At 41.2% G+C, this 18,517-nt stretch overlaps 1 protein-coding gene across 1 annotated transcript in view; it reads right to left on the reverse strand.

Annotated features, from left to right (window-relative positions):
• The window catches only part of ARCN1 (archain 1), a 26,497-nt gene extending 13,867 nt beyond the window's left edge, over positions 1–12,630 (reverse strand). Inside the window, exons 1-2 of the mRNA XM_019468979.2 lie at positions 12,477–12,630; positions 208–471 (exon numbers count right to left, since the gene is read on the reverse strand). Coding sequence (XP_019324524.1) covers positions 208–471; positions 12,477–12,479 — 267 coding nt within the window. The 5' untranslated portion in view covers positions 12,480–12,630. The remainder of the gene's footprint in view (positions 1–207; positions 472–12,476) is intronic.
• Between the last annotated feature and the right edge of the window lie 5,887 nt (positions 12,631–18,517).

Below are 18,517 nucleotides of genomic sequence, written 5' to 3' on the forward strand. Positions count from 1 at the left end.
GCACGTTCTCTTTTGGGATACTTAGTCTAGGAGGGCACAAAGTGCTGAATGAATAGGGAAGAAGCTGTAGCAATAAACTGCTGGGGTAGGGGTGGGAGGCATGCGGCATGCAAACTGATAGGTAGCAGCTGCTTTGGGGGATAAACAGTTTCATAGAGAAAATTTAAAGCAGAAAACTATAACCCACCATTACAAAAGGACTCTTACCACTCTTGAGAAAAGCCTTAGGGTCTCCAGATCTTCTAAGATGTTACTGTTTTTGGTAGTGATCAGCACCATATACAGTTTCTCCATAGGCTGGTAGACATATCTTACACTCTCTGTTTCAACAAATGTATGCTGTTTTCCAGTGTTCATGAGCTTTGGAAACGCTGCTAACAAGCCCTCAATACGAGTTCGGGTCATCTCCACAAACTGTCGAGAAACAATAGCCTTTCCTGCTTTCGTGCAGACCGCTGCTGCCAACAGCACCTGCCAGGAACATACATGAAGTGAATACAAATTATTTCTTCAAATCTGTTTTCTTAGCATCCTCAGATCTGACACAGAATGCCACACTCAGTTATTCAGTGACGTAACCTTCAAACTCTACTTCATTGTTCTTTTCATTCTAGTATGTAATTCATAAAGTAAAGCTACAATAGAGGAAAATGAAACTATCATTCCTATTTTTCAATACCATAGCTTAAGAAAAACTTAGTTAAAAAAAACAAAACACCTTTTTCCAAGTCTACAAATAGGTTTGTTAACAGATTCCCTAGAACTCAGAAATGGACTGCTCTTTGCTTTGGCAGACCCATGAAGAATAGTTAAAAACTTTTTCTAAGGACAGAAATCTCCACAGCAAAACAGGTCTGACCAGGATTAAAGGTTTAAAGGAAGCCCCTTGACCTTTCCTTTCATTTTTACCTAGAACATGGATCCAATCTAGTGAGTCTAAGTTGATCTTTTGCTCTTTGATTAATAACGTTCCCATCCCACACTATCTTACCTCCAGATAGGTAAACAATCTGTAAAATGAGAAACTGAATGACTCAATGTTTTACACAGGTTGTGACACCAATCAGTGATCAAGACCTACAGCCTTTTCTCACAGTCTGGCATTCATTAAACAAAACAAAGCACCAAAAGAAGACGAAGAGACCTCAAATGCCATTAGCAGGGGAGTAAGAAAATTAAGTGCAGTATTAACCGTCTCTACAGTGCAGGAACCCAAGAATTCACAAATACAAGTAACAAAAGGACTATTTACACATTTCAGAAGCCTCAACGCTGGGATACAACATCTGAAATAGCAGCATCCCACTAATCAGACTTCGCAGCTTTACAGAAACTGCCCTATAAGCGAGCAACTTGAAGAAAAAACAATTTAGTCAATTCAAATATTCCTATAGCCTCAGTACATCAATACAGTTCTATAACAATTAGATGAGAACACAATGTCCTTATCCACCAAGACTAGGTAATTAGGTTATTTGGGAGATAATTACCATCATGTTTATTTCCAAGCAGCTAGGTGAAAACAGTTTATATTAGAGAAGTGTTTGGTCTATAGAGGTTCAGGGGCTCCTGGGTGGCTCAGTCAGTTGAGCGACAAACTCTTGATTGCATCTCAGGTCATGAGATCGAGCCCTGTGCTGGGCTCAGGGCTGCTGAGCATGGAGCCTGCATGAGATTCTTTTCTCTCTCTGTCCCTTCCCTGCACACATATGAGCTCTCTCTCAAAATAAATAAGTAAACATTAAAAAAAAAAGGTGGGGGGGGCTTCAAATCTTCATGTTCACTTTAAGAAACTGCCCGGGCCATCAGGGTATGCACTGGAAAAGCCACTAAGTATCTGAATGATGTCATTTACAGAAGCAATCTGTACCACTCTGTCACCACAAAGGTAGAGTTGGTAGGTGTGCCCAAGGCCAACCAGTGGGGCTGCACAAGGGTTGGTTGGTGGCCCAAAAAGAATACTGAATTTTTACTGTACATGCTTAAAAATGCACAGAGAAATGCTGAACTTAAGGGTTTAGACGTAGATTCTCTGATCACTGAGCACATCCAGGTGAACAAAGCCCCCAAGATGGGGAGAACTTACAGAGCTCATGGTCAGATCTACCCATACATGAGCTCTCTCTGCCACACTGAGATGATACTTACTGAAAAAGAGGAGACTGTTCCTAAACCAGAAGAGGAGATTGCACAGAAGGAAAAAAAAAAACCCAGAAGAAACTGAAGAAACAAAGACTGATGACCTGGGAGTCAATTCCGTATAAAATAAGTGCAAATATGGGGTGCCTGGGTGGCTCAGTCGGTTGAGCCTCCGACTTCGGCTCAGGTCATTATCTCACAATTTTTGAGTTCAAGCCCCACATCAGGCTCTGAGCTGACAGCTGGGAGCCTGGAGCCTGTTTTGGATTCTGTGTCTGTCTCTCTCTCTCTCTCTCTCTCTCTCTCTCTCTCTGCCCCTCCCCCACTCATGCTGTCTCTCTCTCTCTCCCCTTCAAAAATAAATAAACATTAAAAACATACACATATATTTTTAAATAAATGTAAATAAAATTTAAAGTAGGGAAAAAATGTTTTTTTAAAAAAATGTCCTAAATCATAAATACCCTCAGAAAAAAAATCTTGTTTTGTAAATTACTTTTAAAAGGATCAAGAAAATATTTTATTTTTTTTCAGGGATTTTTATTTTTATTTATTTTTTTCAATATATGAAATTTATTGTCAAATTCGTTTCCATACAACACCCAGTGCTCATCCCAAAAGGTGCCCTCCTCAGTACCCATCACCCCCTTTCCCCTCTCTCCCACCCCCCATCAACCCTCAGTTTGTTCTCAGTTTTTAAGAGTCTCTTATGCTTTGGCTCTCTCCCATTCTAACCTCTTTTTTTTTTTTTTCTTCCCCTCCCCCATGGGTTTCTGTTAAGTTTCTCAGGATCCACATAAGAGTGAAAACATATGGTATCTGTCTTTTTCTGTATGGCTTATTTCACTTGGCATTAACACTCTCCAGTTCCATCCACGTTGCTACAAAGGGCCATATTTCATTCTTTCTCATTGCCACGCAGTACTCCATTGTGTATATAAACCACAATTTCTTTATCCATTCATCCGTTGATGGACATTTAGGCTCTTTCCATAATTTGGCTATTGTTGAGAGTGCTGCTACAAACATTGGGGTACAAGCGCCCCTATGCATCAGTACTCCTGTATCCCTTGGGTCAATTCCTAGCAGTGCTACTGCTGGGTCATAGGGTAGATCTATTTTTAATTTTCTGAGGAACCTCCACACTGTTTTCCAGAGTGGCTGCACCAATTTGCATTCCCACCAACAGTGCAAGAGGGTTCCCATTTCTCCACATCCTCTCCAGCATCTATAGTCTCCTGATTTCTTCATTTTGGTCACTCTGACTGGTGTGAGGTGATATCTGAGTGTGGTTTTGATTTGTATTTCCCTGGTGAGGAGTGACGTTGAGCATCTTTTCATGTGCTTGTTGGCCATCCGGATGTCTTCTTTAGAGAAGTGTCTACTCATGTTTTCTGCCCATTTCAAGAAAATATTTTAGATAGAGAGTCACAGAGTATAAAAATTACCAGTTGATTACTTTAAGAATGGCAGGGGTGCCTGGCTGGCCCAGTCGGTTAAGCGTCCAACTTAGGCTCAGGCATGATCTCACGGTTCAAGAGTTCGAGCCCTGAGTCAAGGCTGACAGTCGGGTGCTGACAGCTCAGAGCCTGGAGCCTGCTTCGGATCCTGTGTCTCCCTCTCTCTCTCTGCTCCTCCCCCCCTCACCCCCCTCTCTAAAATAAAACAAGCATTAAATTTTTTTTAAATGAAAATAATCTAGCTTAAAAGTCCAAAAACAGTTATTTTTCCCCAAATATTTACATATTTTAAAATAAATAGTTTTGCACTCAAAAAAATCTATCTATCACCAACACTGACCCCTTGGCCTTGGGAGGTTTTTGTCATCACCTACATATGAGGCAAAAAGATATACTGAAGACAGTAAAGGATACCAGAAAAAGAAAAAAAATGCAAAATGATTATGACACATTTCTCAAAGGAAATTATCCATGTCTTTAACTTTATTTATTTATTTTGGCTATAGATTTTTACTTTTTAATTTGGTTTTATTAAGGTATGATTAACGTATAAAATTGTTAAGATATTTAAAGTGTATATCGTGGCAATTCCATGTCTTTACATTAATCGTGTGAAATAAAGATTTCTTTAAATAAACGGAAGGGTAATTTTTGGTACACAAATAATGCTAATATTTTAATCTCTTTGTAGATGAAACTGACCTAAAATTATTACCAGGTCAAGAGTTATATTTGTACAGAAGGCCAAAACTAAATGTACTCAAGAAATTTGATTTCACATTTTTTTTTAATTTTTTTAAATGTCTTATTTATTCTTGAGAGAAAGAGAGACAGAGCATGAATGAGGGAGGGGCACAGCAAGAGGGAGACACAGAATCTGAAGCAAACTCCAGGCTGTGAGCTGTCAGAGTGAGTGGCTATTAACTCCTTCCGTTCTCCATCCCCCCCCCCCCCCCCCCCCGCCCCCACCCGCCGCCACCGCCGCCGCCGTAGTAGTGTTTATTGAGGACAGTAATGGTGAAAGCCATTTTTTTTTTTTTTTTCCAGCCATGAGATCATAACCTGAGCCAAAGTCAGTGGCTCAACCGACTGAGCCACCCAGGTGCCCCTGATTTCACATTAATTTTTATCATAGGTTCATATTTCAACCATCTACAGATTTCTGACAAAACAAAATTACTTTTTTCTTTTTCTTTTTTTTTTTTTTTTTAATTTTAGAGGGAGAGAGAGAGAGCGCGCACACAAGTAGGGTAGAAGGGCAGAGGGAGAGAAAGAGAATCTTAAGCAGGTTCCATGCTGTGCACAGAGCCCAACCCAGGGCTCAATCCCATGAGTTACCTGGATCCTGACCTGAGCCGAAATCAAGAGATGGACACTTGGGGCACCTGGGTGACTCAGTCGGTTATGCGTTTGACTTTTGATTTTGGCTCAAGTCATGATCTCACTGTTGGTAGGATTGAGTCTCGAGTTGGGTTCTGCATTGGCAGCTCGGAACCTGCTTGGGATTCATTTTCTTTCTTTCTTTCTTTCTTTCTTTCTTTCTTTCTTTCTTTCTTTCTTTCTTTCTTCTCTTTCTTTCTTTCTTTCCTCTCTCTCTCTCTCTCTCTCTCTCTCTCTCTCTCTCTCCCCCCCCCTCATCCTACTCATGCTTTCTCTCTCTCAAAATAAAATAAACATTAAGGAAAAAAAAAAGAGTCCAACACTCTACCAACTGAGACACCCAGGTGCCCCTGGCAAAATAATTAAAAAGATAAAAATTTAGTCACTGTTTCAGCTTACTAATAAGGACAAGCAGGTAAATCTCTGTACTGGTTCACTATTGGTTTACATGCCACACATGTCCAAATAGTAATATTTTTGCTCCAAAATGTCCCTCAGAAAAGAGCTGTACTGCATAAAAAACCTGTACATCAATGTTCATAGCAGCATCATTCATAATGATGAAAATAAGCTAAAAAGCAAAAACCCAAAAGTCTATCAACTGATGAATGGATAAACAAAGTGTATATCCATACAATGGAATGTTAGTCATAAAAAGAAATGAAGAACATGCTACAACATGGATGAACTTTGAAAATATTGTGCTAAGTGAAAGAAACCAAACATAAAAGGCCACATCTTACATGCTTCCATTTATATGAAACATCCAGAATTGGCAAAACCAGAAACAGGAAGTTGATTAGTGGTTGCCAGGGGCTGGGAAAGGGGAAATGAGTGACTGCAAATGAGTACAGGGTTTCTCTTTGGGGTTATGAAAATGTTCTAAGTTTAGATAGTGGTGATGGTTGTACAACTTTGTGAATATACTAAAACATCTACTGAATGATATAAATTTAAAAGGCTAAATTTTATGGTATGTGATTTATATCTCAATTAAAAATAAAAAGAAGGGCAGGGGCGCCTGGTTGGCTCAGTAGATAGAGGATGCAGCTCTTGATCTCAGTGTCATGAGTTCAAGCCCCATGTTGGGTATGGAGCCTACTTAAATTAAAATTTAAAAATTAAAAAAAATTTTTTTAAATTAATAAAACAAAAAGGAGAGCAAACCCACAGATTAAGAGAGACTGAAGAAACCTGTCAACCAATCATAATATATAAATCTTATGTGACTCCTGATTCAAACAACTGTTAAAAAATGTAAGACAACAGGAAAATTTGAACAGTAAAAGGATAGTGAATGATAATAAGGAATTATTGATAATTTTAAAGGTGTGATATATCAATTAAAATATTATACAGGGTGCCTGGTTGGCTCAGTCAGAAGAGTGTGTGACTCTTCATCTCAGAGTTGTGAGTTCGAGGCCACATCAGGTGTACAGCTTACTTAAATAAAATAAAAAAAAAAAAAAAAATGCATCCATTCCACACAGATAGAACTTAGGTAAAAACTAACACCAAAGGCAACACAAAAGGGACAAAGAAACAAAGAAACAAAAGGCAACTTGTAACCAGAAAGGTATATGCTCTGAAGAGGACCAAGTCACCTCCTTTATTTTTTTTTAAATGTTTATTTACTTTGAAAAAAGAGAGAAACAGGAGCAGGGGAGGAGCAGAGAAAGAGAGAGGGGGAGAGAGAATCCCAAGCAGGCTCCATGCTGTGAGCCCGGAGCCCAACACAGGGCTCTATCTCACCACTGTGAGGTCTTGACCTGAGCATAAATCAAGAGTGGGCCATTTAACCAACAGAGCCCCCCCAGGAACCCCCATCTACTTTGCTGTATTAATTGGGCTTGTCAAAGGCTATTTATAGATTGGTGGTCTCCATTTTAACATTATTATAAAAATAACTAAATGATTATTTATTGAACACCTACTATACACACCAGATGTTCTCCAGGAATACTAAGAGGAAACCGATTAGCATTCTTCCTTCCAAAAGCCTAGTAGGATCTTAAAAGGTCACAGCACAAGAAAAACCATTTTGTAAGTAAGTATGGTGAGGGATGTTAACTAGACTTATTGTAATGATCATTTCACAACATATACAAATATTGAATCATCATGCTGTACACCTGAAACTGATATAATGTTATATATCAATTATACCTCAATTTTATTTTATATTTTTAATGTTTATTTATTTTCGAGACACAGAGGGACAGAACGTGAGTGGGGGAGGGGCAGGGAGAGAGGGAGACATAGAATCTAAAGCAGGCTCCATGCTCCAAGCTGTCAGCACAGAGCCTGACACAGGGCTCGACCCCATGAACCATGAAATCATGACCTGAACCAAAGTCGGACACTTAGCCGACTGAGCCATCCAGGCACCCTATTATACCTCAATTTCAGAAAAAAGCCTACAAGGGATAAGACACAAATAAGTGTAATACTGGGCAGAATGTGTTAAGTAACATACTCTGGGATTTCAAAGAGATTACTTCTAGTTGGTAAGATCAGGGATGACTTGGTGAAAGAAACAGCGCTTAAATCTGCTTCGATTAATTGGGGAAAGTTGAGTGTGTAAATATGAACAAACAGTAGAGTAAAACAGTAGGTAGGACCTAAGCAGAAGAGCTCTACTCTGAGACTCTCTTTGAGTCATTCCATTATACAGATACAAGCAAAATAAGGCTTCTGAAGTAGTACCAAAGTGCCCCACACTAAGTATGGCTCTAAACCTTGAAATACCCAAGACACCACAATCAGAGGGCCATGAAGCTGACACAGGTTTCTATTCACTATGTTATTCATGTCACCTCTGGAAGGTATGGTCACCTCTAAACAAGATAAATTTAACCTATTCTAAATTAGCATTCGTCTTCTTAAGTGCCTTGACATAATAAAGCTTCCCCTTCATATCAGTGTTTACCAATGTCAAACATTTCCTTATTTTTTTTTTCAATGTTTATATATTTTTTGTGAAAGCAAGACAGAGAGAGCGGGGGAGGGGGGGGGGGGGGACAGACAGAATCCCAAGCAGGCTCCACGCCCGCAAGTGTAGACAGAGCTCAATACAGGGCTCAATCTCACAAACCATGAAATGATGACCTGGGCCAAAACCAACAGTCAAGACGCTTAAATGACTGGAGGCACCCAGGAGCCCCAACGTTTAACATTTATTAAAATACAGTATGCACAACAAGGTAAGTTAATTTTTCTGACTGTAATTTGATCTGATTTTCTTTGGGGAAGAATGAATAAGTATGATTCTCTATAAAGTTGCTTTATTTATTTATTACATTTTTGGAAAAGAACATTTAGACCTAAAAGGACCTTTCAAGAGCCCGTGGTGGTTTTATAGATGTAAAAACCGAGGGCCCAAAAGTTAGATGACATCTCCAGGACTGTTTAAAACAAAACAACAACAAAAAACCATTAAGTTGAGCTTCGTCAAACAACCTTTCTCTTAATAACACTTAAGATGGTTTGAGTATATCATCATTTGTGTTCGGATTAAATAACAACTCTCTTCTACCCAGATTTAACTACATGGATCAGAAAGTTCTTGGAGTAAAGAAACCTAAAGAATTAGTTTCTGTTCTGCCTCTGTCACTAATTATATATTGCATAAGTCACTTAATTGCTTCCCCAAAATAGAGGTTTATATGAAATCTACAGTGCCTTTGCATCTTTACAATTCTAAAGTTAAGCGTTTGAAAATTTTATAGCAACTAAAAGTGTACAATACCCCCACTTTACACCCACTACTCCAATAGCAATTACTTTGGAACAGTATTTTACATGAATATTAAGCTGCTAAAAGGCAAACTGCCTCATCAAAACAAATCACGTGTGTGCAGACAGAGCTGTGTCTGAGATAAGCTGCCATACCATGTCTTCATCCCCACTAGTGATAAAGGTCTGAGAATAACAGGTAGTGATCCACCATAAACACCCACAATTCCCTAAAGAAAAAAAAGCTGAAGATTTCCTCGAACCTCTACATGTTCCATATTCCTCACTCCCAGAACTAGGCAGTCACTTTTTCCTTTGTAAATGACTGCAATGATGTCATATACACATATACGTGATTCATGATCATATTAAGGCTAGTTTCTACAACTGTCAGAGAGGATCACTTTGTCTTTCCTGTTTGCAGGAGGTAATTACAGAGAGAATCAGAGGGATGATTACAATAAAATCTACACCTCATACAAAACCTAAAACTTGAAAGTTACTCAGTGAGAGTTTTAAGCTCATCCCAAGTTTCTTGTAGAGAATGAAAATAAAAGGACATTGTTCTCACTTTCTGCAGTAAAAACTTTCTACTTGAAGAATAAACAGTTGGCAAATCAACAGAAACTCAAGAACTTTTTTCTTCTTTGCTGTGCTCTCAAACAACAATCAAAAAGAGACATAAAGAAAACAAAAGCTGTGCAGCTGCTATGTTATATACGAAGGTAAATAAAAGCAATAATAACCCCCTAGTTGGGGACTGTTATTACTATGTAGGATTTCAGTTTCTCCCTCATTATGTGCAGATCATTCACAGGAACCCAAATCTAGCTTTCTAATAACTAATGACTTTTGGAACGGAATGTCATCATTTATATTCAATGTGTCCAGTCTAGTTTACTCATTGCTATCCTGAGTGAATAAAACAGCATTCTGTAAGTAACCAAAGATTTTACGGACTGTTGCCACCATGAGACTTCATATCAAGTTTATGCAATTCTAAATTTATTAAGACAAAGAACGGACCATACTATCTAACAAATGTTAAGAAAATAAGAACATGTTCTCATTAATTTGCAAAAAACTAGAAAGAAGATCTAATCAAAAGATGCCCTTTTTTGTACTTCACTTTATGACAAAGTCATCATAAGCCATTTGTTTCTGCATTTGTTCATTTATTTCCCCTACTAGGACTTCCTAATATGGGGCATTTTGCATTAACTTCTTTGCATTCACAAAGGAAATTTATTTTTCAAAAATCAACATTTATTATACCTAAAACTGTCAATACTGTGTGTCAACTTTAAAACTTTGAAAAAAAGAAAAACAGGAAAATGACATACCTACAACCCTCCCACCAACATTTATGTACTGATATCTTCAACTTACTCTGAAATGCATTTAAAAAATTAAAAATTAAAAAAAAAGGTGGAGAGAGGGATGGATGGATTAAATGAGCAATAAAATAAACATAGAGAAATGTTAATTATAGAATCTAGCTGCTGATGGGGCGCCTGGCTGGCTCAGTCAGTGGAGCATGAGACTCTTGATCTTGGGGTTGTAAGTTCAAGCCTGCACTGGCTGTAGAAATTACTTAAAAATAAAATCTTAAAAAAAAAAATGTGGGTGAAATAACTGTGAAGTTATTTCAACTTTCCTAGATGTTTGAAAGTTTTATAATAAAATGCTGAGGAAAAATCATCTTTCAGAAGTTCTGATACAACTTTTAGACAGAATAAATCTTACAAAACGTGACCTATTTGGACATTTCTACTATCTAGGAATCTTTTAGTAAAAGACTAAGACCCAAAAACATTATACGGAAATAATACTTAATAATTTCTTAACACTCAGCAGAGCAGAATACACTGAGATAAGTTTTTCTCCAGAGTACACCAATCTGTGGGTATCTGGCTCTTGCCAAGTCCCATATAATTTTTTAAAATATGCATATTTAAATATGACACAACTGTATGTATATGCACATATTCAAATAGCATGCAAAATTTATTTTTATGTTTATCATTCAATACCTACCTTTATCATCTCTCAGTTATCAATGAATTAAAAATATTAAGTTCCAGGGCGACTGGGTGTCTCAGTCGGTTGAGCATCCAACTCTTGGTATTGGCTCGGGTCACCATCTCACGATTCCTGAGTTTGAGCCCCACATCGGGCTCTTCGCTGATGGTGTGGTGCCTGCTTGGAATCTGGTCTCTCCTCCCCTTTGCCCCTCACCTGCTTGTGCTCTCTCATATATTAAGTTCCAAGAACTTTTCAACCAACACGGTTTTTGTAAAGACTATCTGTATTTGGTTTATGTACTACAAGACTTTAATTTTGCTATTAAAATTATAATATGCTCTAAAATGCACTAAATACACCCAGGATGTAAACAGCCAAGGAATTTAAGAATCCCTATCCCAATATTGAGCCTCCTAGTGGAAATGAAAAACGGGAGTTTTTGAAACATTTATGTCCAACAGTAAAGTTTATGAGGCAAACCTTCTGGGGGCGATTTATTTGCCTGAAGCTGAAAACAAAAATCCTTCAGTGGTGTAAAAACCAAGCATGAATCCTACCCCTCCACCATCCAAGTTCTCATCTAAAAACGCTGTCAACAGAACTTAATAGGATTGACACCAAACTATACTGTCACCTCTCAAGTGTGTAGGAAGATGCTTTAAATCAATAATGAATTAACGGAATAAAAAAAAAAATCCTTCAAAAGATTTCAGAGCATAAAGTACACTAAGTCACTAGCTCATCTGGAACCAAAGAATTTCTCCTACTTCATAAATATCCACAAACTGTAGTGATAAAGCGAGATTTCGTGCTGTCGCCACTGTTTTGTCCCATCCTCAAACACATTAATCTTCCCCGTCTCTACGATAGATGAGAACATGAAGATCACGCATCTGAAGGCAAGGAACATCTGAAGAAGGGTGCAACCCCTTCTTGTCGTCCCCCCCCCCCCCCCCCCCCCCCCGTGAGAGTTCCGATTACGATGTGCCACCTACACATTTTACTTCGGTAAGTTCCTTGAAAACAGAAAGCCTGTGTTCTCTATTACTCGCTCACATCTCCCTAACGGCCCCATACGCGGCATGTACTGGGTAACACTGACAAACGGACACACCTAAATTCTGTAGAAGTAGCGAAAGGTTTCAGGGACACCTGGGTCCTACAAATTAACGTCACAAGTTCCTCCTTCCTGTTCCATCTTCCTTTCGAACTTTCCTCTATTTCCCCCTTCCGAACAAACAAAAGAAGTCCTGAACACCAATGGGTTTGGATTTCGAGTATCAAGGGCCTACCAAACCCCGGGGATGAGAGGAGAGCCGATTACCGAAGAAAGGGAGCCCCCCGCCCCCCCCAAGAGGAGACCAGCCTGCAGAGCCCGGGCCCCCAGGGAACCCTCTGGACACTAGCACCGAGGTCTGCAGCGAGACGCTCTAAGCCACTCCACTACGCGGTTCTCGAACAGCAACACCCCGGGCCCAGAAGAGGAGGGTGCCCAGCTGGGCAGGGAGAAGGGGTGTGGGCGCAACGGGAAAGGGACTGCAGGCAGGTCCGTCGGATCTCCTGGGAGGTCGGGCACGGGGCAGGGAAGTCCACACGGCTCCCCGAGCCCCGAGGGAAGTGTCCGGCTCCAGGCCCTCTGGGCGGGACTCCTCTGGCCCCAGCCAGCACCAGGCCGTCTGGCAGGGACAACGGGCAAGGGAAGCAGACCCCGGCGATTCGGACCGGCTCGGATCTTACCATGGTGAGGACGGTGATGGGGCTCACTCGCGCTTCCGGCTCCACTGGGGCTGGGGTCGGGGGAAGGGGAGCACCGGCCGCTCCGGACCTGCCGCCCCCCTGTCAGGAGCCGCTGCCGCTTCGCCTCTTGCCAAGATGGCGGCCTCGAGCCACGTCTCCAACCGGAAATGGCGCGGGTCAAAGGGCGGAGGGCGGGGCGCCGTGGGGTGGGGATGTGCAGTACCCGGCTGCTGGGCAGGTTTTGCCAAGGAGGTACAGGAGGCTCACGCTACGGCTCCGAAAGCTCCCGTTTCTGTGCTTTCCCAGATTGTCAGCGCGTTCGCTTGATTAGCAACACCTCTTACAGTTTATAAAGCTCTCGCAGCCACCGTATTATTTAATGTACAAACTAACTGGTGTGCATAAGGGACTAGTATTCAGAATATATAAAGAACTCTAGAACTCAGTAATAAAAATATGAGCTCATTTAAAAATGGGGACAATCCGGGTACCTGACTGGCTCAGTGCAAAGAGCATGCGGTTCTTGATCCTGGGGTTGTGAGCAGGAGCCCCACACTGGGTGTAGAAATGAGTTAAAAATAAATAAATAAGATAAATAAATAAAAATGGGCGAACTAGACAAGTCTCCACAGAAGACAAAAAGGGGTGCCTGGGTGGCTCAGTCAGTTGAGCTTCTGACTCTTGATTTCGGCTCAAGTCATGATCTCAGGATGGTGGGATCGAGCCCCATGTCAGACTCTGTACTGACAGTACAGGGCCTGCTTAGGATTCTCTTCCTCCACCCCTCCCCTGCTTGTGTTCTTTCTCTCTCTCCCTCTCTCTCTCTCTCTGTCTCAAAAATAAATAAACTTTAAAAAAAAGTAAAAAAGATATACAAATGACCAATAAGCACACAAAAAGATGCTCAACATCCTTAGTTCTTAGGAAAATGCAAATCAAAATCACAATGAGATACCATTTCACACCCACTAAGATGGCTATAACAATAAGTGTTGGTGAGAATGTGAAGAAATTAAAACCCTCTCCCAATGCTGGTGGAAATGTAAAATAGTGCAGATGCTTTGGAAAAAGAGTTTGGCGGTTTCTCAAAAATTAAACAGAGTTACCATATGACCCATCCATTTCACTCCTTGATACATACCCAAGAGAATTAAAAACATATGTTCATACAAAAATTTGTACACCGATGTTCCTAGAAGCATCATTCATAATAGCCAAAAAGTGGAAACAATGCAAATGTCCATCAATAGATGAATGCATAACAAAATGTGTCATATTAGTCATAAAAAGATAATGATGCATGATACAACATGGATGAACCTGTTAAGTAAAGGAAACCAGTAACAAAACACCATAGCTTATATTGGAAGACTTGCTCTGAACCTGTTCATTCCATTTATAGGAAATGTCCAGGGTAGGCAAGTCCATAGAGGTAGAAAGTAGCGTTGCAAGGGATTAGGAGAGGGAAGAAATGGGGAGGGAGGTTTGTTCTTTAAAGTGATGAAAATGTTTTGGAATTAGAGATGGTGGTTACACAATCTTGTGACGATACTAAAAACTAGATTGTACACTTTAAAAGGGTGAATTTTTGTGGTTTGTAAGTTGTATCTTTATTTTGTTTATTTTTGTTTTTTAATGTTTATTTATTTTTGAGAGAGAGAGCACGAGCAGAGGAGGGGCAGAGACAGAGGGAGACAGGGCATCTGAGCACAGATCCTGATGCAGGGCTTAAACTCATGAACTGTGAGATCATGACCTGAGCCGAAGTCAGACACTCAACTGACTGAGCCACCCAGGTCGCCCTGAGATTTTATTTTTAAATAAACATGGAGTTTGAACTTACAACCCCAAGACCAAGAGATCAAGAGTCATATGCTTTACCGACTGAGCTAGCCATGTACCCCTAAATCATATCTTTTTAAAAAGTGTTGTGTCGACTTTGGCTCAGGTCATGATCTCACAGTTCGTGGGTTTGATCCCCCATATCGGGCTCTGTGCTGACATCTCAGAGCCTGGAGCCTGCTTCAGATTCTGTGTCTCTCTCTCTCCCTGCCCCTAACCTGCTCTCTCTCTCTCTCTCTCTCTCCCTCTCAAAAATAAAATAGACATTGAAAAAAAATGTTTAAGTGTGCAGGGGAAAAAAAGTGTGTGAGAAGCAGGGCTTATGCCCATTTTATAGATGAAGAAAATGACGACAAGTTTAGGAAATTGACACAAAGTTCTAAGCCAGTACGTAATGGAAATAAAACTCAAATCCAGTCTTCTGATTCTGTTGGCATTTCTCCCATGCCAAGGGTCAGACTCAGAGTATACCTGATTCAGCAGTTGTTCCCTGCGTCCTATATCATTTTGTCCCACACTACTAGCTCAACTCTGCAGCACTCATCCACGGCAGCCGTGGAAAAACAGCATTCTTTTATTGAGTGTTTATTTTGTGTCAGGTACTTTGCACATTATCTCTAGTCCTTTACAACAATCCAGATAAGGACACTGAGGATCAAAGAAGTTAAACACTTGCCCAAACTCAAACAGCCTGTAAATGATAGAGCCAGGATTGAAACCCCGGTTTCCTCATGATGCCACTGCCCCCTTTTTACCTCTTGTTTATTCCTTAATACTTACTGAACTCTTACAATGAGCCAGGTTTTACTCTAAATTCTTCACACAGATTATCTCGTTTCATCCTCAAGAGAGTCTCTTTCCCCCAGTCATCCAAGATGCCGAAAGGAAAGAAGGCTAAGAGGAAGAAGGTGGCCCTGGCCCCTGCTGTTGTGAAGAAACAGGAGGCCAAGAAGGCGGTCCCCTGTGTGAGAAAAGGTCCCGGGACTTTGGCACTGGACAGGACATCCAGCCCCAAAGGGACCTCACCTGCTTTGTCAAATGGCCCTCATACATCTGGCTGCAGTAGGGCTATTAAATATCGACATCTAGGGGCGCCTGGGTGGCTCAGTCGGTTAAGCGTCCGACTTCGGCTCAGGTCACGATCTCGCGGTCCGTGAGTTCGAGCCCCGCGTCGGGCTCTGGGCTGACGGCTCGGAGCCTGGAGCCTGCTTCGGATTCTGTGTCTCCCTCTCTCTCTGCCCCTCCCCTAGTCACACTCTGCTCTCAAAAATGAATAAAAACACTGAAAAATTAAAAAAAAATAACGTCACCACCTTGGTGGAAAACAAGCTGCTGGTGATAGCACATGATGTGGATTCCATTGAGCTGGTCTTCTTCCTGCCAGCCCTGTGTTGTTAAGACAGGGGTTCCCTACTGCATTATCAAGGGCAAGGCCAGGCTGAGGCATCCGGTCTACAGGAAGGCCTGCACCACTGTCACCTTCACGCCAGGTAACTTGGAAGACCAAGGAGCTCCGGCTAAGCTGGTGGAAGCCATCAGGACCCATTACAATAACAGATACGATGAGATCCACTGTCACTGGGGAGGTGACATCGTGGGTCCAAAGTCAGTGGCTCACATTGCCAAGTTGGAAAAGGCAAAGGCTAAAGAATTGGCCACCAAACTGGACTAAGTGGACGCTGTTGAACTTCCTGTACAGAAAAGTAATAACAAGTTCTCTTTCGGCCAGTGTCAAAAATAATAACAATAAGGGGCACCTGGGTGGGTAGGTATCTGACTCTTGATTTTGGCTTAGGTAGCGATCTCACGGTTTATGGGACCGAGCCCCATGTCAGGCTCTGTGCTGACAGCTCAGAGCCTGCTTGGGATTCTCTCTCTCCCTCTCTCTTTCTGCCCCTCCCCTGCTCATGCTCATGTGCTCATTCTCTTTCTCTCAAAATAAATAAGTAATCCTAAAAATAATAATAATAATCCTCACAAGAATTCTGTGAAAGAGGATCTCTAATAATCTCTTTTACAAGGTCCAAAGAGGAAAACTATTCTACCACAGGTGTTGGGGCTAGAGAGTAGCAAAGCCAGGATTCAAACAAAGGCTGCTCAACTTCAGAACCTGTGCCCTTAAACCCTGCATTATAGAATACTCACTCTTGCTGCAGTTTCATCGCTAGTGGCTTTCTGGCAGAATCTTTATAAAGCTCACATATTTCATTTTTTTTTAAGTTTTTAAATTTATTTTTGAGACAGAGAGAGACAGAGCATGAGCAGGGGAGGGGCAGAGAGGGAGGGAGACACAGACTCGGAAGCAGGCTCCAGGCTCTGAGCTGTCAGCCCAGAGGCCGACGCGGGGCTTGAACTCACAGACTGTGAGATCATGAGCTGAGCTGAAGTCGGATGCTTAACTGACTGAGCCACCCAGGCGCCCCAAAGCTCACATATTTTAAAACTTTTTTTTAAAAAAAGTTTTTTTTTTAAAGTTTTTTTTTAAAAAAAGTTTTTTTTTTTAAAAAGTTTTTTTAAAAAAAAGTTTTTAAAAACTTATTTTACATCCCTGGAGGGATGTAAGTCAAACTGTATTTTTTAATTTTGGTTATAAAAACCATATTTTTTAAAAGGCAAATTCTTAATTTAAAAATAGTAAAAAATCTTGCCTGGAATTATTGTTTTCTTGTGGCCACTTTTGGGGATCTTCCATACGGACCACTGAAGTGCAGTGCAAAAGGGCAGTGCGGCAAAGACAAACTGACGCGTTCTTTGGAAATACAACATTAGCTAAATTAAACTGTATAAGAAAAGCACCCTTGCAAACAGCTTTCTGAGGAGTGCCTTAGGGGCAGTATGTCATAATGGTTCACAGCAGGGATTTAGAAGTCGGACTGACCCGCGTTTGACTCCCATTTTGACCACTTACTAGCTGGGTCTAGGCAAGTAATTTTAACTCTCCTAAACTTCGATGATCTAATCTCTCAATTGGCAGGAACATCTGTTTCAAAAGGTTGTGAAGTTAGATAATCCATTAATAAATAAGACTATATAATCTGAGTGCTCCTGCGTGGGGAGTGCTCAATAATACATATGCATTATTATTAGCAATAACAGAGGACACAAAAATTTTAAAGTATTTTGCAGTTCCATTTTTGGCCAGAAGTGTCTCTCATTTTCCTTTTTAAAGCCACTTTCCTGCTTTTGTCTGGCAGGTTTTCAGGGTCAGTTTCCAATATTCTTTTCTCTGTTTTTCTCACCCTCTGTCTGACTTCCCAAATTAATTTTTTTTAATGTTTGTTTATTTTTCAGAGAGAGAGAGAGCGCACGCACGAGCAGGGGAGGGGCAGAGAGAGAGACACGGAATCTGAAGCAGGCTCTGAGCTGTCAGCACAGAGCCCTAAGGGGGCCTCGAACCCACTAACGGAGAGATGGTGACCTGAGCCAAAGTCCCACTTAACCGAAGTTACCGCTTAACTGACTGAGCCACCCAGGCACCCCACTGATTCCCCAGATTAAATATGTCCATGATTTTGAAATATTTATCCCTTACGTCTTCGTTAATCATTCCTCATTCACCCATCCAACGCTCATTTTAAAAGTGCCTAAGAGGGGGCGCCTGGGTGGCTCAGTCGGTTAAGCGTCCGACTTCGGCTCAGGTCACGATCTCGCGGTCCATGAGTTCCAGCCCCGCATCGGGCCCCTGTGCTGACAGCTCAGAACCTGGAGCCTGCTTGCGATTCTGTCTCCCTTTCTCTCTGCCCCTCCCCCGTTCATGCTCTGTCTCTCTGTCTCAAAAATAAATAAACGTTAAAATAAAAGTGCCTAAGTTATGCAATGCCCTAACGAAGCTCAGTCGTCAGCAAATAAAAATATAGGAAACTAGGTTCAATTTGAATCGCATATAAATAACGAACGATTTCTTGGTATAAGCATGTCCCATGCAATGAGACACTGTGGAGGGGACGGACTCTAATGTAATACAAGTGCTATAAAAGCACATTCAAGGTGCTTCGAGGAATACTGCCTCGAGAGTCAGCCTCAATTCCGATTAGACCGATTTAGAACGAATTGCCTTGTTCTAGCGGGAGAAACGTACACAGCGTTTCCAGATTGGAGGGCTAACTGTACGAACCGATACTCATCAGCCGGCTCTGCCAGCCGTGGTCGCTAGATGCCGCCACAGACGCATTTACTGAAACCATAGAAAAACAGGCGAC

The sequence above is a fragment of the Panthera pardus genome, unplaced genomic scaffold, assembly GCF_024362965.1.
Source record: "Panthera pardus isolate Hobbes unplaced genomic scaffold, ASM2436296v1 HiC_scaffold_12, whole genome shotgun sequence".
NCBI lineage: Eukaryota > Metazoa > Chordata > Mammalia > Carnivora > Felidae > Panthera > Panthera pardus.